Source organism: Leptosomus discolor, chromosome 6 (genome assembly GCF_034619465.1).
Source record: "Leptosomus discolor isolate bLepDis1 chromosome 6, bLepDis1.hap2, whole genome shotgun sequence".
Lineage (NCBI taxonomy): Eukaryota > Metazoa > Chordata > Aves > Leptosomiformes > Leptosomidae > Leptosomus > Leptosomus discolor.
In genome coordinates, this window is record NC_141396.1 from 40623241 (window position 1) to 40648315 (window position 25075).

General features: G+C 40.6%; 1 protein-coding gene across 2 annotated transcripts in view; it reads right to left on the reverse strand.

Annotated features, from left to right (window-relative positions):
- The window catches only part of PRKG1 (protein kinase cGMP-dependent 1), a 527430-nt gene that overhangs the window by 307125 nt on the left and 195230 nt on the right, over positions 1 to 25075 (reverse strand). For both annotated transcript variants that reach the window (XM_086467486.1, XM_086467485.1), the window contains exon 3: positions 16513 to 16626. In XM_086467486.1, the coding sequence (XP_086323612.1) occupies positions 16513 to 16626 (114 nt within the window). The remainder of the gene's footprint in view (positions 1 to 16512; positions 16627 to 25075) is intronic.

Sequence of the window (25075 nt, forward strand, 5' to 3'; positions counted from 1 at the left end):
CTTTAGCTTCTCCAAAAGAATTTTTAGACCTAAAGCATGGCAGCCTTCAACTGTGTCCTTAACTCAGCTGAATTTTCATAAATTCCCGCAATAGCTACATCTTTGCACTATGCCATTGTCTACGTTTAGCCTGTACCAAGGGCTAAACTGCAACAGTCGCTCTGTCACCCGATGAACCCCCACCAACCAGGAAGGGGAATCGGGAAAAAGGAGAGAGGACCCACAGGTAAAAGTACAACAGGTTTAATGAAAATACTACCAGTACAAACAGAAGAAAATAATTATTCAAACAAATATGCTGTTACCAGGATCTACCGCAGAGTAGTCCTCAGCAGAAGCCAGAGGAGGAGCAGAAGGAACCCCAGCACAAATCCCACAGGAGTTCCCTCTCCTTGGTAAACCTCCTCCCTTTATAATGAGCATGACATTATGGCTTGGGCTACACCTGTAGCTGACTCACGTCAGCTGCCCTGGCTGGCTTGAAACTACTAATGGCTGGCCTGTGATTCTATCCCAGCCAAACCAGGACACCCATATGATGGGAAATGGGAGTCATTACTTGCAGTGCGAACAAAAGGTGGCCTTACGCATACAGCTGGTCTCCACATTAATAGTTAGCATCATTTTCAGTAGGTTTCAGTATCTGGCATACAAGTAAATGCCCTCCTGCCAGGAACAGATAACACTACGTAATCCTTCCAATTAAATATAATCAGCTTTCCGCATTGCGCTTTTAAATGTGGGAAGTCAGCACTACCCATCACTGTCGGTGAAGCAGAAAGTGCGCAATGTCCCCATGGGAATACTTTCTGTTTTAGCCAACAGAATTTGTAATAAGAGAGCATCAAGTTTGGTGCTTGCCACAGGCAACGTCAGAAACATTAGTGACTGTACTGCAAATTGACAAGTGCCAGTGTGATCAAAAATGGGGGGAAACCAAAAAGTTCCCTTTAGGATGCCATAAAAGCTGAGGTAATGGTTTGCAATGGCACAATGATCTCTGCACATCAAATGAGGCCTCCTCAAAACGAGCAGTTAAGATGCAACGAAAACAGGGCACAAAATTGGTGCTGTGCAAGCTGCTTAGAGCAAGGGATTAAAATAAACTTTTTTAGATAAATCACTTGAATATCTTTATCCTTTTAAAATACCCTTAAGTCCTGATTTATTATCCTCTTTCTTAGCACTATGGATTGTTCTGGTTGCCCATGAGTCACCCTGGCTACAGACGGGGCCAGCTCGATTGATATTTTTCAGCAGTTGGTAGCGCTTCATGAGCCTATGGACCAAATCAGTCATGTAGACATCGAGGCTATAAAATGTCCCTCCTGATTATCTCCAATCTCAGCAAAAGGGGGATAATCAGCTCCATCCTCTTGCAAGACCAAGGCGAGATTTTAGTATTTTGCATTACAGTGCTGTCTGAAGCTCCTGGCTAAAATGGCGACCATTTGTGCGCATCTTTTTTACACATATACACACATATATATACACACACACACATATATATTTGCATTTATGAGTGGGTGCATATATACAACACAAGATCAACAGATTTAAGCAAATTTTTCTTCCTGCTTAGAGGGCTGAGCAAATACATGGAGGCTTTAAAATGCTCCAGTGGGCACAGAGGGATAAATGAGAGGCGCAACAGTTTTCTGAATTTGGAATGTGCTTGGAGAGGTGCCAAAGGCAAAATGATACTCATCCCTCACCTGAACAGCCAAAATAAAGTTCAGCACAGCTAGCCATAAGAAAAGGTAACCGGAAAGAAAACTTGAAAACACATTACCTTCAAGGCATGGAGTTTCTCACTATTCATATTCCTTTCCAGATCTGAATTTCTGCCACAACAGTTTAATATCCCCATCTCAGCTTCACGACCTAGGAAAGGTCCCTAGTACAAGCTTCTGAACACTAGCTACTACTGAACATGTTTTAAATACCTACACATGCTGGAAGGTGGCTGTGGGCAGAGGGATGGAGAGAGATCACATAACTCCACAGTCATTGTAGAAGGTAGAAACACATTATTTGCTGAGCAACAAACCACTCTGATGTAGAGACAGAAGTGGCACCATGGTTTCTCCTAATTATTCCCTTCCAGCAAAAAGCATCTTTCTGCAGTTCAAATCAGGCTCTAATTACTGTGTCGGGATGTGCGGTCAAGGAGCACGTGTGTGGTCTGTGAGCAATGCTGCATATCCTCAGGCACCGCACTCGTTAGCACCAGCAGCACCAAACCAATCCGTTGCGGCTTCTGCTCAACAGCTATAAAACTATCAGTGTTTATATTTCTGCCAGGGCATGAAAAGGTGTGACAGGCTTTGATACCAACTCGTGTTTGACATTTGTGAACAGGGGTGTTATAAAAAATACAGAACAAAGCAAACTTTGCTCTTCCATAGAGTGTATCTGACAACAATAAATCTATATTTGGGATCTCTTGCAGTGACTGTGAAAAGAATCACAGAAGCGTGTGAAAATTATGAAGGACTATAAAAGCACATGGAAAAATGTAGAGAATAAATTAAGAAAAAGGACTCCAAAGCAGTTCAAGAGGATCATCAAACAGGGAATATGGGATCTAATAGATACTAAACAGTTTTTAAGTAGAGAATTTGTCTTATCAAGGAGAGAATGGGTCAGGAAGGCAGGAAAGCCACATCCCATCACTGTCTCTGCTGCCAACACTCAGAGGTGTATCTGGGCAAGCACTCAGCCCTTCTGAAATGGGGCTGCCAACATAGCTGCACCTACCACAAGATGTTTTCGGAGCTCCTGTCCCCTACTCTTGACTCCCTACCCTGCAAGCACTCCTCCCTCCAGCTCATTCCCATCTTCTCTAAGGATGAGCCCAACCACAAAGCTCTGGGCATCCTACTGAGTTCCCTGAACGAGTCCTTCGAGAACTCACTGCCATTTGCTCTTAGCTTGCTGGCTTTTCTTCTTGTCTTCTAATATAAGCTGTGAGGAACATGGTCCTCTCCCAAAGACTTTCATAAACACATTTACACAAAATCCTCTATTACTGGAGTAGCTCTATGCGATTTTTTTGGTAGTGCTCAAATTACTCCTGTAAGAGCACTTGGTTTCACAAGTGTTATTTCCATGCTTACACATCGGGGACATAATTTCTAGAGAGCTTCACCTCAGAAATCTCTGTAAGGAAATAACATTTTGCACGGAGTGGCCCCGTGTCCAACGGTGTTACAAGCTTCACAGCTCGATGGCCTGGCATGCCAGAAACCTTCAGACTTTGGTAAATTCCCAAATGCTGCCTTCTTCAATGCTGATACTCTGCCACAAATAAATTCTTCCCTTTACTTTGCCTGTGAAAGAAAATGTAAGTTTAAAAAGACAGGCTCTGAGCTGGGCATGTTGTGTGAATGTAATCAATCGTTACTTCTGCCCTCTACTACAGGTAAGGCAGGCAGAGTAACCTGAGAGCTGAAAAGCAAACACAAGAAATAAAGACAATTCTACTTCTTCAAAGCTAGCAGGGATTTTTCCTTGTTTAGATCTCTACATTTAGTTTTCAGTGCTAGCTGAGCTGCTCAGCTGGCTTCAGACGTCTTGAGTTCAACTCAATTCCCATCACAGCAACAATTTAGGCTGTCCAGGAAATGTCACAGGAAAGTAGAAGGCAGCGCTACGGCGGCACCTGCACATCATGTTGTTTAGAGAGGCTGCAGACTACCCTGAAAAATCAAAGAACTGACAAAATATGGTTTGGTCTCTTCACACACTCCTTTTTCCTCTGGTTAATTAAAAACAATACACTATTTAAATCTCATTTCCTTCTACTGGGCATCGGGCAGAGGCTGAAAAGAGCAGACCTTCACCAAACTAATTTCAAACACTGATTATTTTTAAATGCAGAAGTAAAGGGTTTTGCAAATAACTTAGGAGGAGTGAATCCAGTTGTCAAGATTCTGTTGTCTGGATGGTTTTCAATGCAGTCTAAAAACAAAGAAAAGCACTTCCATTCTGATTACTTTCAGAGAGAAGGTGCAATTCATGAAATGTAATGAGTTTTTCAGACCTGCAATACCGAGAACTTTAGTTGCTTTTTTTTTTTTTTAATTAAAAAGTCTATCTGCCATTTTGTCAATTTATTTGGTATCCAAGTGCTTTTAAACACTGGCACTTAAATAATATGAAATCCATCTTTGCCAGAAACCTTTAGAGTAGATAAGTGCAAGTAAATTACAGCCTTTACAGCATCACAAACTTGAGTAAATATTGGTCATTATAGACCCCGTCTAAGGTATCACAACACACTGGAAGCCTATCATTTTTTTTCCTTGACTTAACAGAGTTGCCACTAGCAAATGGATTTATGGTTGGAAGATTTACATAATAGAGAAGACTTCAGTTGTTTTGCAACTGAGTATCTGCAGATGAAAAAGGCCAGTAGGTTTGATAAGAGTATACAGTCCCTAAAAATACAGCAGCATTTTTCAGCTCCTATTGAGAATTTTGCTTTCTTTAGGAACTGTAACTGATGCACAGCATTGATCACTATCTCAAATCAACATACCACAGCAGCAATACAAAACTACAGCAGACAAATGCGTGTTAATATACAGCTTTAGCTGCCCTAAACAGTCCTTTCTTAACTTTAAATGTTTTCCCGCAATGCTTGGTTTATGTAAATAAAAATCTCACTTCAAACAACGTCCATGAAATCGAGACACTGAACAGCTCTGCTATGGAAGTGCAACAGCAATCAAAGCAACACAAATGTATCAAGAATAAACATGGTGCATTGAACACTAAATAATGAACACACTTCTTTCTATTGACACAGAAACTGTCTGCTAAACACCTACAACTGGAGGGCTGCTCTTAGAAGCTAACTCCCTTAGACTTGAGTTTCACCCCTGACAGCAGACAGGGAGAGATGAAGCCTTCATATGCAAAGTCACATTTATGCTCTTAAAAACCTTACAGGGACCTTCATGCCTGCAGCACCCAACACCAGGGCGATCAGAGGAAGGTCTGCTCAGAAAACCAGCCTCCATGGTGGCTACGCATTTGGTTTAGAGACTGCTTCCTGGCAAGAGGCCCACTAGACAGAGAGCAGTACAGTCTCTTCACGTTGAACAGCTTTTTAAAAACAAGACAAGCTGCATGTTTGTGCAGAGGCATTAAAATGATAAAGAGAACACAGCCCGTGTGAGCCAGGTGCAAACCTCAAGCCCAGACTCGGGTACCAGACCCCTGACTGAGCTGATCACAAGATCCCAGGAGAAATAACCAGGGGGTGTAATTTTGTTCAATGCATCATCAGGTACCTTCTGCACAAACACCTTCTCCCTTATGTCAACCACAGAGCAGGTGAATGCTTTCCTCTTAGTCCCCTCCGTTTAATAAATGATTGCCCCACTACTATCAGACAGCTAAGAGTCCAGCAAAGCTTGAAAGAAAGAAGAAAAGAGAAAAGATTTGCAGCTGCTCTTACCTGTTCATTTGTGCTGGTTCAAAGAATTCAATTTACACTCCCTGAATAGGAGGTCACAAATAATCTGCATGCTGCTGGCTCAGCCCATTATTTTGGGAAATGCTGAGAAATTGGGCCGTGGTGTCAGCCCCCAAAACAAGCATGGTAATGTAGAGGAGGACACCGATCCTGCTCAAAGGATCTTGCAAATCCTAAAGGTAAATCAGCAATCACAGATGGTGAAAAGCAGGAAAAAACCCTACTAGCAAAGTCAGCAGTGTAGTAGACAGACATGTTTTCTTCCGTCCCTATTTTGTTTTTCCATATATTAAATATAACCTCAAACACGATGTAATACAGCACATGGCATACCCATCTGTTACACAAACACCTCTTACTCTGAAAATATCTATGCCACAAAAATGATAGTGGAGATGGCTTTCAGGAAGAGCCACCTACTTCCCATCAGCAACTTCCAGCAGCTTTGTCAGTCACAACAAACTCCATGGTCCCTCCTGATTTCCCATTAAAAGCTGCTCTTGTTCATCCTACACGTACTGTCTGCTCTTCTCCCCATTTCCCCACTGTCCCCTCTCCTGATATCCAGAGCTCCACTCCTCCAGGGATGTCCACAAATAGAACAGAAAGATGCGGATCACACCACTGATCCAACACTGTTATAGGGGTGTTCTGCCTTATTTTGAGCCATGCAATAGTTAAAAAAGCATGCAAAATATGGAAACAATAATTAGCATTATACTTGGGGAGTATTTAAGAGAGTTTCAGTGTTTGCACACATATTTCTTCACCACACAGACACTAAAAGGAGGAGTGCTCCTCTGGATCTCCAGAATAGATGATCTCCAGAGGTCCCTTCCAACCCCTGCCATTCTGTGATTCTGGTCTCCAATTTAGGACAACAAACAGTGTCGGTCTATCAACAAAAGCACTTTGGGCATCTTTTACGTGCTCTTTAAATGTCTGCGGAGATCTGTCGATGACCTTTAACTATCCAGAAAACAAATCTTACTGCTCGTGTTGTGCTGCATGCTAATTCTGCACTGCCTGGGAAGGAGAATATCCTTTGCAAATGGTTGAAGTGTCTCAGTTTGAGATTCAGAACTAGAGCTAGGGAGAAAGTATGATGAGCAAGGGGAAGGGACAAGAAAAACTTTCTGCTAAACAGCTTTCCAGAGAAGCATAAAAGTAGGTTTCAAGCTAATTTCAAGCTAATTGCCTATGGAGACAAACTGCTTTCCTGCAAACACCCAGGTAAACAGGACTCTTCCCATCCAGAAGCTGAGGGTATCATTACCCAAGAAGTAAGCACTGTGCAGGGGGTATCACTTTCCTTTATAATGGCCCTAGAACCTTCCATATTTTTATTTGCAATTTTTCTTATGTAAGCTATACTAATAGATGGCCCACCCTGTGGCAGCCTGTTGCTAAAATATTTCCTTAGCTTTTAACACGGACAAAACAGAGGAACCTGTGCACACTCCTACAGTTACTTTAATTAAAGTCAGAAAATCTACAGAAGTTAAAGAATTTACCATAAACCATTCAGGGGCAAATTTTAAAGATTAAATAAGGGAGAAAGAGTTCATAATTTAAAATATACCAAAACACAGTAGATCAGATTGCTCTCGGTTAATATATTAGTGTTGGATAGGGGGAAAAAAATGTCAATATAGAAATAAAAAAAAAATCCTTCCAATTCACTCTTTTTTTTTCTTTCTTTTTCTTTCTTGGGAAGAACAAGGGGAATAGTGCAATTAATTTATTTTTTTTTTTTAAGTAACTAATAGCTGATAAATCCAAACACAAGTTCACAGAACCACACCGTAAAATTTAAAAACATGTTATGTGCTAAGAAATTTTGGATTCCCTCTTTGTAAGGTTAAGGTTATAAATGAGAGCATTATATGCGCCTTACATTTTGAAAGCTTTTCTTGGACATCAGAAACTCCCAATGCAAAAGCACGCTGGTAGGAGCAGATGAGCAGTGCTTAAGGCACAAATCCTCTGCCAGAACCAGGGGTGAAGCCTCACCGACTGCAGACCCACCCACAGGCACAGCCCCCCAGCATATGCCCCACCGTCGGGTTCATCCCTGTCCTCTCCCTGCTGTGCAGCTCCCACCAACACAGCCCACGGTCCAGCTTTCAGGCTGTTGCCTTTAATAGTCTAGAAAGGAAAACCTTCCCATTTATTTCCACAGTGAGGTTTTTACTAACAGCTGTGTTTTCTTAAACAAGACGAGACACCAAAATCTGATGCGGATATTGAACTTCATTCAACAAACAAGACTAAAGGTATCACCTGCTGCTAAATAACCTCTTAGCACTCCCATATTCCCCATGCTATGAGCCAGTTTGACTCAGTGAGGACCCAGGGAGACTTCACAAAGCCCAAAGGAGGTAACATTTTCCTGGGATGGGGCAGCTGCTAGAGGAGAGGCTAAACAGGTTGGCAACCTGCAAACAGGACAGAAGAAGGCTAAAACTAAGGCTTGGTGTCATCAAGGCAGTGAATAAAATGAATGCAGAACTGTTTTCACCGAACTCCACAATATTACAAAGGCTTAGGGGGGTGGGGGGCTGGTAATAATAATAACAACAACAACAACAACAAAATAATAAATGAAACTTGTAGCAGATAGGTTTAACATTGAAAGAAACATTCATCTTCCCTGTAAGTTGGGAAGATCTGGAGCCCATTGCTATCAGACATGGTGGAGGCAGCAGGATCAGCACAGCCCAAAGGGACCAAACACATCAGTCAGTGGAGACGATAATGCCCTAGCTCGGCTGAAAGCAATATAAATTGCAATAACATTTACTGGCTAGTTACGTATTTGAGCTTATTGTTAGGGTATTTTGTTTTAAGATTACCTTAATGGAAGTTTATTGAAAGTGATGGACTTCAAACACAGAGAAGCACAACTCCTCCAACAGAGAAAGGTATAATCAAATCTTTCAAATTAATCAATTGTAACTCAGAAAGAAACCTTAAATTATGAAGGGTAAAAGTATCTTTTAAAACTACGCTTTTATGGACACCAGGAAAAGCAGCGTGGCGTGATTTCCTTTCACCAAGCATCTTCTAAAGTGGCTCAGAGAACAAAAGGCGATGGGTGCTTTGGTTCTGAAACAAAAACTGATCAGTTCTGTGTCTGTCTTAGTACCAAGCAGCTTTTTGTTCCCCAATTAGTACCAGGAAATAGTCTAGAGGAAGAAACTTTCATATATTGGTGAGTCAAAGCAAGACCCTGTGCAGCCTCTTGCATTTTAATCTGAGAAACGACCACGTATTGTTGAGCCCATAAATTAATACAAATGGCAAATACTACTGTTGCATTCTCTTGTTTATCCAACTCTGCTCTAAGCAAGCTTTACTATCATTAGCAAAGTTCAGTCACCTCATTTATCAAAACTGCTCTAGCCATATTTCATGCAGCAGTAACATTTACAGACACATGAATAAAAGGAGATGAAAATGAAGCTCTTGTGAAGTAAAAATTTTACAGCAGCTGTTGATATTAACTACTTCTTCAAGGGTTGCATAAAGAAAGTCATAATCTACTTAATTATTGTGTTTAACTGAGAGAGTTTCTCAGATTATCCAACTCTGCAATTAACACAACATGGAAAATATCAACCAAACTATTTTCAGGAGTATTTAAAATCAACTCAAGTGCTTCGTTTCCCCTACATGATCATACTTCTTCTGTATCAGACACAACCAATATTATTTTATTCTGAGCTCTGGGAAACAGGTCTTCATAGTTTTTAACCGTAGACTCACACTGAAAGCTTTTTCCTATAATAAAATTATTTCATACTATTGAGTTTTAAAAAACATCATATATCTGAAGGAGAGGAAAATTATTCTCTGCAACAGGAACATGAACACAGGCATCATCCAGGGACGCGCAGATACAGCTCAGGATCTACATGGCTTTCCAGAGGGTAGCCAGGGTACCTGGCACTACACACACCTACCTTTGGGCTGAATTGCTCCCTCTGCTCCAGCTTTACCACGTAGCAGACCAGTAGACATGATGCCTAAACCTCCAGGTGTTACAGCAGCTGCTCTTGCCAGGGTGTTCGACAAATGCTCTTCAAGAATTTTACTGGGCTGAATAGTTTTACAGACCTTTATTTCTCCAGGCATTCAACTTCATTATTAAAAAAAAAAAAAAAACCAAACAAAAAAACCCCAACCCTAACATTTAAGATTTCTCCATGCTCCATTTGCAAATTTAGCTGCAACAAGTTTTCAAGTCCCATTCCTAAGTGTGTCTCAACTTAAAATGATTTGCAAGTTTTCCAGGCTCTGTTTCATACTACCTTTTCTAAAGCTTTAAAGTAAGTGTTGAAGGAAGTGTTACAGAAAATGAGTAATCCCAGATTAACACCTTCGAGCTATTTTACAATTAACTAGGAAATAACCTAGGAAATAAGGAGAGGAAAACTAAGAGATTCATGGGATGATGCTGCATTTGTTTCCCGCCATCTTTCCAACACATTGGCATGCACACCAAAATACTGTATTGAAGAAGTTTCTCTTTGATTTTGCAGAAACTTTATGCTTCATAGACTCCCAATACAAACCATCAACCACGTTTCAGCATCTTTCTTCCATTCCTGACTCCAAAACAGCTTGAGGTGTCTTCACGGAGCAAAACCACTCAACTGGCTCCCAAAGTCATCACTGTCGCCTCTCTGATCTAACGAGCTTGCTTGCAGTGTTTTGCTCAGCGTTGCTGCACTGCTAGAAACCAGTTGATGTTCACATGATTGAAAATAACAACTCAAAACAAAGGTCAGGATAAGCAATAACCCTAAAGCTTTTGTACAGACGGTCAGCTGCTATACTTCGGAAATGTTAGTGCCGCCACAGCTCTTGCAATTGATGCAGTGACTTGAATCTTGAGGCACCAGAACTGCATCAAGATTAAAAAAATCACTGTATTTGAAGGAAACCAGTTTAAGCACTGATTTGATACTTAACCACAACCAAACCCAAATTCAAACAGATTTTCTTTTGCTCTGCCATTTTATTTCCATTTTCCATACTAAAAACACAATTCAAAGAACCGAGCTGCTTTGGCTGGTTTCTGTGGCCAACAGCAAGATGCAGAACATGAAATACTTTATAAACTCTACCAAAATTTATCCACCAAGTACATAGCCTGGCTTCTGGACCTTCTTATTTTCACTCAGGAAAGGTGTACGTGTAGAGGAGGATGACAACACACCGTTTCACACCAGGGCTGTTAGGTGGATGCTACCTGCATGCCACCAGGCAGGACACAACAGCATGCCTGACCCCGGGATGGAAACTTTTAATGGCTGGTCACTCCTGTCTACACTATGTCACTGTACTCCTTACTATTTAAAAATAACTAATAATCCAGTAAGTATCAATGCACTTCAAGACAAATCATTCCATATTTCCTCTTTTTTGCCCTGCTTCCTTAACCAGCCATTACAGTTGCTGTTGAGTTCAACAAGCCTGTTGATGTTTCAGGTAAACAAATGCACTGTCGTCTGAATTTTTCATTTTGCTCTTCCCACCTCAGGCTATCCTCTTTTTGATTAGACTGTCTCTCGGTTAAAATTTCACTGCCCTGTGCTGCGTGGTCAGGACCATCCATCTCGATGCTTGTATCTCCTGAGCCACGGAGATGCCATACTGAAGATGCTTCTGCCTACTGAACAAGAAGGAAAAAAAGGTTCTGCTACATCTTGTCTGTTGTCCTCAACATCATTTTCGCTTGTTGTCTTTCCCTTGGAGGAATAATCCAATTCTATTTTGTCACATTACCTGGCAAAAAACGTAAAGGTCAGAGAAAAATATAGGCCATGCAAAGGAGGGTTTAAACTACTTTCTGTGACCTGATCATCTCTGGCTTGGCCAACCTGGTTTCATATCTATAAGTAATACTGGAAAGGTTTTAATCAAATGGCTGAATATCTGAAGTCAACTTCTTTCCACCATACATGGTTGTTTTAAGATGATCTGAGCAAACTTCACACTAGCTCCCATAATTGTTAGAAAAGAACATATGAAGGCAACATACTTCTCAAAGGCTTTTAATGAGTCTCTGCAGTTTTCATTGGCAACTGACTGTTGCCTCATTTTTCCTTGCAAATTATCCACATTACCAAGCTCCTTGTAAAGTTAGGGTAATTTCTGGGGCTACAGCTAGCAAGCCAGGGAACTGTTTTCCATAGGGCTCCATTAAAAAAATACAGTGGTAGAAAATTCAAACTCATCCAAGATTGGCAACAAATTGATAAACTACTGCCTCAATCACACTGCGCAGCATTGAGTTCTGTACAATTGGCACTGCTGATCAGCAGACAAGCTTGGAAACTCTTGTGCTGGCTTTTGAGGAGACACTCTTAGTTTCAATAGAAAAAAAGATTTACATAACTTACAGTTTAACAACTTCAGCTTGTGCTTTCTTTTGTTCACTAATACTGTTTTCCTAAAAACACGGACTGGTGTTGAGTATAACTCCACAGAAACTGTCAGTCTTGCATCAAGATGGTTTTGTGGGGTGTTTCTATACAAATTCTGCCCCTGAGAGCATATAATTCCAGATACTAAGGCCACCTCTCAAATAAATATATTATCCTTAGTGCATGAAGAATCTACTCCTTTCACAAAATCAGTGCTCCCCAAAACTGTCTGCAAATACACTACTTAACTCTGCTCATCAGATTATTCTTTAAGAGGAATGAGAACTACTGCACAATATTAACCACAGATAAATTTCCACTTACTAAGATGATCTTTTGCATTATCAAATGAAGAATTACCAAGTTTTATATACAATCCAAATGGAACAGGGGTATTTTTTGTCTTTTCTTTGGGTTTTCTTCTGACATCTCATATAGCTCCTTCTACCCATGTTATTAATAAAAAAAACCTGCATTTGAATTTTAATACATTTTTGCTTCTTTCAGACTTGTGCGGTAACACACTTAGAAATCCTGTTTGCTTGGCAACAAGCAAGACAAAATCCTTTCTTGGTGTACAGAAAAGATGCCTAATTAATGGAGCCTAATATCGAGCTGGGTGGCTTGCATAGAGCCAAGGTGCCTCTGCACATCTCTTGCTCAGCCTCCTTTACCATCACTGGACTCCTGCACGAATGCTATACCTGTGGCTGGGAAGGGCAGCAGGCTCCTAACCACAGCCAGTTATCGCACACTCTTAGCCTTGGTGCTAAGAGGCAATCAAGGCAGAGATTTCAGGCATTTGGGCATTCTGCATGCTATTTATTAACCTACCTAGGTAGTGGTGAGTTACAGGGAGAAAGTCGCCAGCCAGAGCAGAGGTAAACATAAACAACAACAAAACCCAGCATATTTTTAATATCTGTGAGTCAACGACATTGTTTCTGGGTTACCTGAAAACATAGCTTACTGCCTTTACTATTTTAAAACACTCAACTAACATCCTCAAAAAGATGATAGTAACAATTTGAGATATAAAGGTAAACAGGTGTATTTGGAGAATACCATTCTCCCAGAGGATCAGAAACATCATTTTAGGTGTGAGATAATTTATCAGTAATGAGTGAAGTTTTCTTTTCCTTATTCTAATGCATTTGTTGGAATCAGGGAGGAAAGTCTGTGATTCTGCTTTAAACTGCAAGCAGCATCAAGTTTTGGATATAGGCATTTGAGAACCCTGGGTAATACAGATAGAGGAAGAAATTAGCTGCTGATATGGATTTTGCTGTACATGTAATGGAAGCCAATCTGTGAACACCAGTGCTTCAGAAAACCATGACAATGACATATTTGGAGCACCAAACCGAACAGTCTCCACCAGAAAAAAACACAATTATTCTTTCTGTAATATCTGGAAATGTAAAGCAAAAGCTTCAGAACAATTAAAAAATGTGACATCGAAAAACTGTAAGCAGTTATCTTAAAGATGAGGCCACATGCCATGAGATATGGCCCTACCTTCCTCAGTGCTTCCGAACACTCAAGGATTTGGTCGCTCTTTCTTCCTAGAGCCTGGCTAGACCCCATCCTGCTTTTGCTTAAGACTGCACTAATATTGAAAAAATATTATAATAATTCTCTTGGGGCAGGCTTTCAAAAGACCTGGGTTGTCTTATTAGAGAGGTCGTTAATGAAACAGGAGTCAAATCAGAATAATGAAATTTTAAAGGTCTTCTAAATTATTTTTAAAAGACAGGAGTCCTTCCAACAGCGGTTTTTCCCTTTAAGTTTTCCGTCTCCTACAGAGCAAGCACCAGCTGAAGAGTCCGGGTAGAGTAATGCAGTGACTAATGGCACTAAAAACTTTACTATTTACAAAGCCAAAGCAAGAGTACACATACAAATGAGTTACAGCAAGAGATGTCAACACAGCTGACACATCATTATGGCCCAAAGGCAATGCTGAGCTTCACACTACCATAATGCATCCTTCATTCAGTCTTTGCTGCAACTTCATTTTTCAAAAAGAAAGACTCAACGGCCTTGTAACGAAGTACTGGCAGGCACATCAAAAAACACTTCTGACACTCTGGAGGTAATAAAAATCTACCTCCTGAAAATTGGGAAGCCCTGACTTAAAGTGTTGCTCTAAATGAAAGGTGGATGATGCCCCTTGACATATCTTCACCATCTCAATGTTGACTGGGTGTCTATTGTCATTACAATCATCAGTTGTTCACTTCTCCTGAAATAAAACCTTGTAACGATCAAAGTTATCATCAGGCTTAATGGAACATTTACTAGCATTTGCCTTTCTAGAGATCTGTAACATTTGTTTATCATTTAGCCAAAAGAACAAACAGATCTTTGGAGTTGTTTATTAGCAGCAGTGGCAACGATTTAAGTCAATCATACACCCTAAAGTGGTCTGCACACCTCCAAGACCTCTGTTCAGTTAGATCTAGCTGAAACAGGTCCCCAAAGTCAAGCTGTGACCTTGTGCACCACCACACTTGAACGGATATAAAGCTGATCACAATCACAACTGCTAATTACTTGTGCAATAACGAGAGAGGAAATACCTAAAAGTCACTTGCTGGCATTGGAAACGAGATTACATGCCCAACATCTGCCAGCAGAAGGTGGTGCACAATTATGATAATTGTATGATGCCAGTGGGAAAGAACAAACTATAACAACAAATGCAGATACCTCTTTCTTGAAGAAAGATCTCTCTGAGGACAGTTATAGTAGTGACTTCACTACTGCCCCCAATTTAACCAGGAAAAAAGGATTTGATAAAACTAAGTGCCAAGAGGCAATCTGGCAGTTTGCTCAAGAGAGGAGACTTAGCATATGAAAAAGCAAGTAATAGCAAAACTGATAGTAAAAACTGCTGCCAGTGTTATTTCCTGTTGGAGTCACTTGTACAAACAGGTTGAGAACGGACACAGCAGGAGCGTGACTATGCAGGATTATATGATGTAGAGCTCGTGGTACTAGGGGATCAAGTGCCTTCTAGTTCTACATTTCTAATGGGAACTAAACAATAACCATCCTCTCGTTTCCTTTTCTAGGATTCAACCATCTTTCTCTGCTCTCTCCAACTGTCTATAAGTGTATTTATCACATAAGTCTGCAGCTTATCTAAATTCATCGCCAACATCAATCCTCCAAACCTTTAACTGGACAGAAGAACAGACTGTACAGGGATACTGCACCCAGGCGGCAGGAAGGTATGGGGAGGAGAGGGTGTATCCACACCTGCTTCCCATTCCCATTGGTTCCTTGGTGGACTACGGGGAAGGAGATAAAGCATCTCACAGAAGAGCAGCCCAAAACACTGCCTGAAGTAGCCTGGAGGTCTCCAGGGCTGGGGCTGTCCCAATCAAGCTAGGCATGACTTGTGCAATATGCACATTTGCTACATCATTTGGGACTACTCCAAAGCATTTGCTGATCATTTGGATTACGCTGAAGCATAAACCGTGCCACTGACGAACTGTTTACATTGTACCTGAGACTTTACCTGCAATAAATAGTACTTGTAAAAAGGCACAGTTTGTGCAGGTGAAAATAGAGTACATCAGTCAAGTTCTTCAGAATTATGGAGAAAGTATGTTCTTCACAAAAAAAAAGCTAGTCATCTTTTCCAGTTTTGTCATTTCTGCCCATCTGTTCTCTTCCTTTCTCTCTCTTTTTGAAGCAAAATTAGGTATTTCTAAAAGGCTTTCTTCTGAACAGGGACTCACATCATTATTTTGGTATCGCTTGTTTATCTTTGTATTCTTATATCCCGTCTGTAAACTTCTAACTTCTCCCCTACAGTGTCTTTAAACCACAGAACTATTTATCATCTCCTGTAAAATCTCTCTGCTTAAGATGTCACCATAAACTCTCATCCTCAGTATTAAGGATGACTGTGATATCATATATCCCAAGTCTCAACTATTAATCTGAATTTAAATTAAAACATATTTAAGTTGTACACAGCAACATGATTTTTCCTCTACTTATTGCACAACCTAAGCTTTTGCCCAGAACATTCATAAAAGAAAACAGATTACAGCAGAAGCGCTGAAGACTTAGCACAGGGGATCAGTGCCACCGAGGGATTTTTTTCCTGATTTTGTCCAGTCAGTTCAAGGGGAAAACAATGACTTGACCTGAAAAGACACATAAGCTTAACTTACTGAGTTTCCCTTGAAGGCTTACACTGACAAGGGTCAGGTATGCTCTTATAAGCAACAGCCATATCCTGAGATTCAGCAGGAATCATAAGGAAAGCTATGGTATTAGCTACAGGCTCCTCTGCGTAAGGTAGCATCAATCGTGCTGTATGAACATAGGAGGTTGCCTACGTGAACAAACTTGAGCAAAAGAATCCAGTGAAGCTCTTTTGCATCTTCTTCCCGCTCACAGTGGCTAAACTCAATACTATAATCCACGGCCTAAAGAGGTTAATTAATTAAGAAAGTGGAACATCTAACAGAGGCTCCAACCCCAAAGAGGAGACAAGAAGAACCCCACCTTCCCAATGAAATCCCAAGTCATTCATCATCAAAGTTCAAAAAAATTCAAAAACATTCTTACTTTTGACAGTTGCTGTTCGGGTGCAATTGTAGAGGATGGCTAGCTCCCCAAATACTTTGCCAGGTCCCATGGTGCACAGCTTCACGCCTTCTTTTGTCACTTCAACCTTCCCATCTGTGAGGAAAAAAAAAAAAAAGACCATTTTAAAAGGTAAATTAAGTTCTTCCAGACTTAAGTTTTAAAATGTATTCAATTATACTGTCAATAAAAATACCAGAACCCTACAACTTGAAAACCAATTAAATGTATTATGAAGGAGGGCACATAAACTCAGAAAAAGACTAAAAACAACCGTTGAATATATAAGTTTTCAATACGAGGTTTTTTAGTGGAGTATCTGCACAGTCAAGAAATACAAGTACACCAAGCTCAACGCGAACTTTGTTTCATGTGCTACACTCAGGTGATACTTTCTCCAATTTTTGTGTTAAAAAAAGAAAAGATTCAGGTCTATAACACCACACATGAAAACCACAGAGTAATTTTGCCCATTTTCACTGAGAAACTAATCCCCAAGAACACTTATCCGTGAATATCATAGCTATTATCAAAAGGAAAATTACTTTGACCCATGGCCATTATTTAATTCCCATCTCACCGTGCCTTTCCTTTTTGAACATTTCATCTTACCAGAGCAAGTCTGCTTTACCTGCCTACCAATACTGTGCCAAGAGGAGACATGCAAGGGAGATTTAAATGCAAAGGCTGAATGAAAAGAAAGCAACTCAGGGCCAGTCTAGGGGGTCTCAAAGGACATCTGAGGAACAAAGGCCAGAAGAAGAGAAGGAATTGAAGACAGCCCCACCACCTCATGCACACACAAGTGATGCCATGACACGAAGCAGAGTACGCACGTGGAGGGAACACAGTGTTATCGCACCTACAACCACCATTTAGGCTGTAACAAACAAAGTATCAGTCAGTCAGAAAAGTGAGAATTTCAGATGTTCACACTCACTAAAAAGCCTCCTCTCACCCCAAACTGGGAAGCAGATTATTAAGGGATGGTGCTACACCAGCCCCCAGGGCATCACTGACTTGCTCTCTGTGGGTCTACGTGTGGCAAGAGGGAAGGTCAGCGTGTACTGGCTCTTACCCACCTTACGGCTATCTGCATTTATATGTTAGATACCAAACTGGGCCTCGAATGCTTGCAAAAACAGGTAACTCCAACTAATTTGGTAAGAGATTATACAACCCTACCTCCTGCAGAGGGAATCCAGAGGTCCTCATCATAAAGCAAAGCCACCATCACAAACGGGAACTTCTCCTACCTAATATATATGCACTAAAATACAGTCCTGCCAGCTCTACGTAACCACGTGTAAATCTACACCACGATACCCATGACACCCCTCAAAGCAAGAATGACTCCAGCCTCGCCATGCTACACTACCAAAATAACACACCAACAAGATAAAGCAAACTCCAAAGACTCTGAAATAGGTTTAGACACCATATACCTGCTAGATACATAATAAGGTAATTCAAATTGAGCAGAAAACTTCAAGTATTTCCATATCAGAATAAAGAAAGAGCAACACTAGATCGAGGCGAATGGAAGAAGGTAGTGCATTAAGGCAGGGCAAAATTTAAAAGGGATGAAGTATTTTAGAGGAAGAGTGGTCTTACATTGTCTGGTGCAATAAATCAAGTTCTACTACTGATTAAAAAAATAAATTTTTAAAAAAATCTTTTTATTTATGAAACGAAAAGTTACTGTTTGACAAATATCATGACCTAAAGGTTACACGGCCTGTAGGCGCGTAAAGATTGCAGCCATGTGTTCTGAAATACAGAAAGTTTGGAGGGGGTCTGTGTTTATCAAAATGTCCTTATTACTAGTTACTACTAATAAGCAAGTGTGTGTGTGTGTGTGTGTATATTATGCTACTATAAAATTACTACCAGAAAGCAACTATATATTTCAATATTAACAGCAGGTCTCTAAAATGTATTACTAGCAAAGTAGCAAATATACTTACAATTGATCACTTTTATATAAGTACATAGAGAGATATATATAACCACACACACTAATACATAAGCAGGAGAAAATGCCATTTCCCTTGTGAGACGCTGGCCAGTTACAGTGGGCTGGCAGTCATGGTGTGCACAGCTCTGCAGCTCCCATCACGGCAGGGAGAAATACAGAGGACGGCAATACGTAAAGACAAACAAAGCACACGGATACGGCATCCAGCATGTCGAGCATTAATACCAGCTGCCGATAGTGCACAGTTAGCATCTGTTAAAGGTGCATCAAGAATGACCTCATCTATATTCACACAGTAAAGCAATCACAGAAATACTAAAATACACAACATAGTCTTTCCAGGCTAATAAACAACACTAAGAATTACATTCTAAGGTGGATGATTCATTGTTAGTTTCAAATAGACCTCAATTCTAAGACCCCAAGGTTAACTTCCCTTTAAGAGGCCATTTATTTTTTTCATTATTTTTATAAATGTTTGATTCATCTTTTCCTATTAAGTATCATTCTAATATGAAGCATAAACCCAGGTATTTATCTGAAGAATAAGCACAATCCATCTTTAACAGTGCCTCACACACTTCAGAGACTCCTAAATGATTTTGAAGAATTTTTTTTTTTTTTTTTAATAGAACTGAGTTTCAGCAGAGCTGAAAGGAGGATTTTTCTGCAAGAAGCTCTACAACAAATATCCACAAAGGGATTGAGTTTCCCTCACTTTTAGCTTATGGAGTCATAACCAGTTCCAGAGAAAAGACAGTCAAATCTGAGTAGTAATGCACAAATAGATCATATTATTCAGAAGTGTTTTGAGATCTGTCCCACTGCACAAGATGTCATCTGTTGCTTCCCAAAGCAACCCACGCTGATCATTCACCTTTGTAAGAAAACTACATACATTCCCACAGCCCATTTATTTTCTTGTAAGGGCCTAAAAATAAGAAGCTGGATTCTGATCCTTACAGCTCGGTGGGTTTTTTTGGAGAGGAAGCATTTCTCACTGTATCAAAAAATTATGTGGTTCACTGATGATCATGCATGATTACAAGTCAATGCTTCATCATCCACAGATGCTCTCCAAGGGCTGAGAGGAAGAGGAGATGAAAATCCCCACGAGGGAGTGACAGTGCTGGAAAGGGCTGCCTTGGGGTTGGAAGGAGCTCACTGGAGTAATACACAGAAATGTTAGCTCAGCTTCCATCAATTTACAGCCTGTTTTTCACATGTAGAAAATTAAGCTCTCACTGCCATACCTTGATGACAAATTCCTGCCTGATTATGGCAAAGGACTTTGAGATTTGAGATGGAAAGCATAATATTGCACAGATTATTTTTACTTTTTACTTTTAGTGTCTTCATGATCCTTTTACTCCACCAACCATTTCCCCCAGTACGCAAAAAGCACATCAGTGATTAAATTCAAATACTAATTTAAAAACTTTGGAGAAGATTTTCCAGCACAAAAAAAAAAAGCCATTGACATTAAGTGAAAGATTGTAGTTAAAATTTCTCATGACCCAAGATGGTGTAGTGCTTAGATATTAGTCAGAAAAAAAGACAACAAACATTTGTTTTGATGAATTCAATAAGGATTTTCTAGATGAGAACTGCTCAAATTTGGAGGCGGTTACCAATAACTGCTCTGAACTGCTCAGCAATTTAAAAGTGCTTTGTTTATAAAAAAACAAGACTGATTTAAACACTTATTTAACATTTGCATTCAAACTAGTTTTATTCCTCATAAGGCTGTTTGAATAGAGGTTGCGGAGAAGACATATGAGACTGCGGGTGCATTTCTTGCTACAAAACCCAGTTCCTCCAGAAGTGTAACACATAGGCCTTGTTTGTCAAAACAAAACTAAAACTTTCTTTTTTGAAAGCTAATGAACGTGAATTTCATATTCAGTCATTTAAAATAATTTTCTACATTTCTGCTAAAAAGTGGTGTTTCAATTCCTGTTTCTTATTTTGCAAATTTGAAGTTACTAAACGTAGATTAAACAGCTGTTGTAAAATTTCTCCTGTTTCCACTTGAAACAATCAGAAGGAATGCAAGAACATGAGGACGACAGAAATTACATTGTTTCAGAAAAGCCTCCCTAAATCAGTTCAAACACGAAAACAACCTCCTTTCCTGCAAAGCATTGATGAAGCTCCTCCTCCAGACCCACAGCGTTCTCCAAAGGAAGGTTTCACTGGCAGGAACACAAACAACGCCTTAGCAAGGCTGCGTTTTACATGCCTATCTTGCAACAGAGGGGCAGCTCTATGCTCAGGTTGCAAAACAGCCCTCGGTTAGTCCCAAGTGACCTTCTTGCTGCCAAAAGGACGTGCCTTGGCACAGGGATGCATTGCTACTGCAAACAACAGCTCACGATGACACTGTTTCTGCCCCACACTAAGCCCACAGCAGCCTGGTCCACCTCTGCACCACAAGTAACGCAAGTAAAAGTGACTGGGTTAAAGTAACCAGGTCAAAGTATGATGCCTTTCCCCATCGCCCCTCCTGGTTTTCAAGAGGGCACCATGGGGTTGTCCTCATGGGGTTCCCTGCAAGGACAAGCTGCTCCTTGATCTCAAGCTTCACAACCTCTGGACACAGACAAATCCAGCCTCTAAGAGATCTTCAGGAACGAACTGACTGGTGCGAGAGGTGGTTGGAGCACAAGAAGCCACTTGAGCAACCTTTCACAGAATGACAGAACGGCAGGGGTTGGAAGGGACCTCCGGAGATTGTCTAGTCCAACTCCTCTGCTAAAGCAGGTTCACCTACAGCAGGTTGCCCAGGATCGTGTCAAGGCGGGTTTTGAATATCTTCGGAAAAGGAGACTCTGTAGCCTCCCTGGGCAGCCTGTTCCAGTGTTCTGCCACCCTCAGAGTAAAGAAGTTCCTCCTCATGTCTAGATGGAACCACCTATGTTCAAGCTTGTGCCCACTACCTCTTGTCCTGGGCAACACCAAAGAAAGACTGTCCCCATCCTCCTGACACCCACCCTTTAAGTATTTAGAAGCATTGATTTCCTCGGTCCACCAGTCTCAGCTACAAGGCTGGTGGTGGTTTATGCCTCCGAGCCCACCTCTGCTGCTTCTTCTCCCCTTTTCCAAAGCTCTGCAGTACTTCTGATGACAGAGCCAAGCAGCTTCCCAGCCCTCCTCAGCCAGCTGTACTCTTCTACCCAGCCACAAAACACTCCACAAGAGAATTCATTAGACAAACTCAGCTGCTGCAGAAGAAAATAGATCATTTTTCCAAAATACATAAGAGAAAGATTGAACAGGACAGTAGCCTCAGGAAGGCTGGAAATGAAAGGCAAAGGTATTCAATCTTTGACACTACAGCAACAGAAGAGATACGGGTAGGCTGCTTCTCTTTCAGTAGTGTTTAGTAATAAATGTGCTGTTTAATTATAGTTTATTGTACTGGAGACAGTCTCCCATTCTCCTGTTGTATAATTAAGCAATCTGGAACGTTAAACACCTAACAATAAACCCCCCAGACCATGAGCCAAATTCAACTCTTGTGGAAATAAAGGGTCTAACGCAGCTATAAACAGAAGGAATTTTACCCATTTTCTTTTCCTAGCTGGCAGCCTACGCAGTGCAGTCTTCTATGCAGAAAATAAACTGCCTGCTTTGATGTATCAACCAGCTAAAGAAACCAAAAGAAATGCAATACAATATTGATCAACTAATGGAGATAAATTTGCAACTTTCTTTGACACCTCCATAAAGCAAATACTAAATAATGTAAGTGATGCTTTACTCAAGGCAAGAAGAAAAGATTGGAAAATGCTGCATTTCTGCTGAAATATTGAGCCTTATTGAATTCAACACTGATCTTTAATTTACAGCTGAGCTGATTTTATGGAGCTTTAGCTTGCATCCAAACTATGCATTTTTATGTCAGCTCTAAGAAACTATTGCATATTGATGGAGGACAACACAAATTATTTTTCATACAGACAGAGCACAAAATAAAACAAAAATCTCTGTGTCTTCGCTAGCATGGAAGACTTAGCAAGAGTAAAAAGGGCTGGCAGCTGTATTTTAGCGTCTATACTTTGAATTCCCCTCAAGTCCCCATTCTCCATTTCCCCACAGACAAAATACACCCTGCTATCATCTGACGGATGAGTCAATTCATCAATGATCCTGCAAGCAGCGAAATGGGCCTTTGCCATATCATGTTGGTAGTTTTGATGCTCACTTTCAGCAAGGCAAGTTTTATGAATCAATTCTCCAGCTCAAAGTGTGTCATCCATTTGTCTTCCTCACAAGGAACATGAGAAGGTGACCAGCAGGTGGATACAGAAAAGAATAGTACCTCCAAAAGCCACCAGCCTGCTCCCAAAAGAAACAGCTGCCAGAAATCAGTTTAACCATGCAAACTCAAATTATTTTGGGTTTGGCAGATGCTCAGAAGTCTCAATTATATGGGAGGCTTTTTGGTTCTTTTTCCAGGCTCTTTTTCTTGAATCATGACCCACCTTTGGCAAAAGAATTTTTTTTTTCTGGAAATTTTCTACCCTGAATTCTCAGATTCAAAGACCAGCAATGTTATCCTCATTCATTTTTTCCCAGTGATCCTCCTGGATGGTAAGAGCTAAAGCTTTATCCTCATTCCTTCGCACAGATTTTTATGTAAATGCCATTCACCTAGGAGTAAAATTTCCACATTGCAAAAGGCTTTGCCCTTTTTCCCATCTTGTTTTTTTCATTTGTCAACCGGAACTCACAACTTTTCTTAGCAGCTTGTAAATTAGCTGAGGAAACAGAAAACTATTTGTGGCAGGTGCAGCTAAATTCATCCATTCTCGCTGCCTCCTAATACGTTCATGGGATGCTGTGCACTAGCACTCATGCTTAAATACACTGTTCAACTCCAACAGATGCAACTCCTCCGAACAATGAACAGGAGCCTTGTGGTAAGCCCAATGCTCCTCTCAGGCAGCTACAGGTCCAGGCTGCTACCAGTGAAGCATTGCTTTGAAAAAAGGGAGCGGTTATAAAAATAGCAGCTTCAAATCACCAGGATGCTCTTGTACCTCGCTGCTGAGGGCAGCTCTGTGAAAGCTCTGACACAGCCAGTTTTGCATTTTCATACATACGGCTTTTGGTTGTAACTCAAGACAGCTTGAAAACTAGAGTCAGTTTGCAAGATTTCAGGGGGATGCACTAAGACTTGGGAAAACAAAGCTTTTCCTATGAAAAGTCAGAAGGAACGGCTTTCCTTCCTGCCCTGGTCCCCACCACTCATTCCCCAAGCTCTGGGACTCTCAGCCAGAGCCACGCTTTTGCAAGTTAAACCTCTGTGTGCTAATTACATTGTAGTTGCAAATTTAATTGCGGAGCAATTAAAACTTTAATTGCTACGTGACTAGTCGACATCAGAGCCAGTCCGATCAAGATTTGTTAATATTTTTGTTTGCTTCAAAACACAGACCTATAATGGTCTGCATTATTCAAGTTGTGCCCAAGCCACTGTACATCTTAACTGTGGTGGCTGTAGAGCATCACATATCATAATGACGAATATTAACAGTATCAAAAGTAAATCAGTGTTTATTTTTTTTTCCTTAAAATAGGCCAACACTGAATTGCTCTCAGCTCATCTCCTTCCCCAGCCCCGCATTTGTGGTGACACCCAGATGGCAGCATCTCTATCCCGTGCTGAGGCAATGCAGTGAAAATAAAACCATGTGTGTCAGTGGGCATGATTCACACCTTGAGGCTGCATTTCAGGAATAATGGAAATAGTTCCTGGGAAATGGTCTATACACAGAAAATGCTCTTATAAGCACTTGCTCTGACTAGTTATTGCTCTTACAAGTTACTGTATAACTTCTCCAGGACAGAAAGTTAAATATGGGTCATTGTAAGCATAGAAAAATAAAAATACAGATGATTGAAGCACGTACAAACAAAACAGGATCAATTTCATCCTGTATAACACCACCAGCAAAGCACACAGGCCATTTTTGTTTTGATAAGGACACTCAGCACTTTGTCACTTTGAGTCCATCCAATTAAACACTAAATAATGTTTTTGGCTGAACTGCATCCATGTTCCTCAAATAAACTGAATGATAAACTAAATTGCACTAATGTGACTCTCTCAATTAGTAGGATAATTTCTCCCCATAATTAAATGGTCATTTTCTCTTTCCGGGCACAGAAGAAAACAGATTAAGTTGACTTGAGGCATTTGTCAGCCTGCATGTAATTTATAACAGGCAAAATTCTTGCAGTTCGTTACTGGCTCTCCCTTTCTCCTCCCAGCTCAGAGTCATGGGTGGAAAGCCATTTGCTATTTCAAGTCAAAGTCTTCCATGACTCACAAGCCAAAACCGGACCCTTAGTTTCTTAATTTTAAAGATACAATAATATCTGTGAGGATATCTAAGAATCCAAAGTGCACTTCTACACAGCATGAGGTTTCAGTAACACACACTTTCTTCTGTCGTCCAGTAAAGCCTTTAACATCAGGAAAGGGGCAGTGACATTTCCAGCTTATATTTCTTCATTTCTCCTTCTGGGTATCAACAGGAGACATCTAGAAGGCCTAAT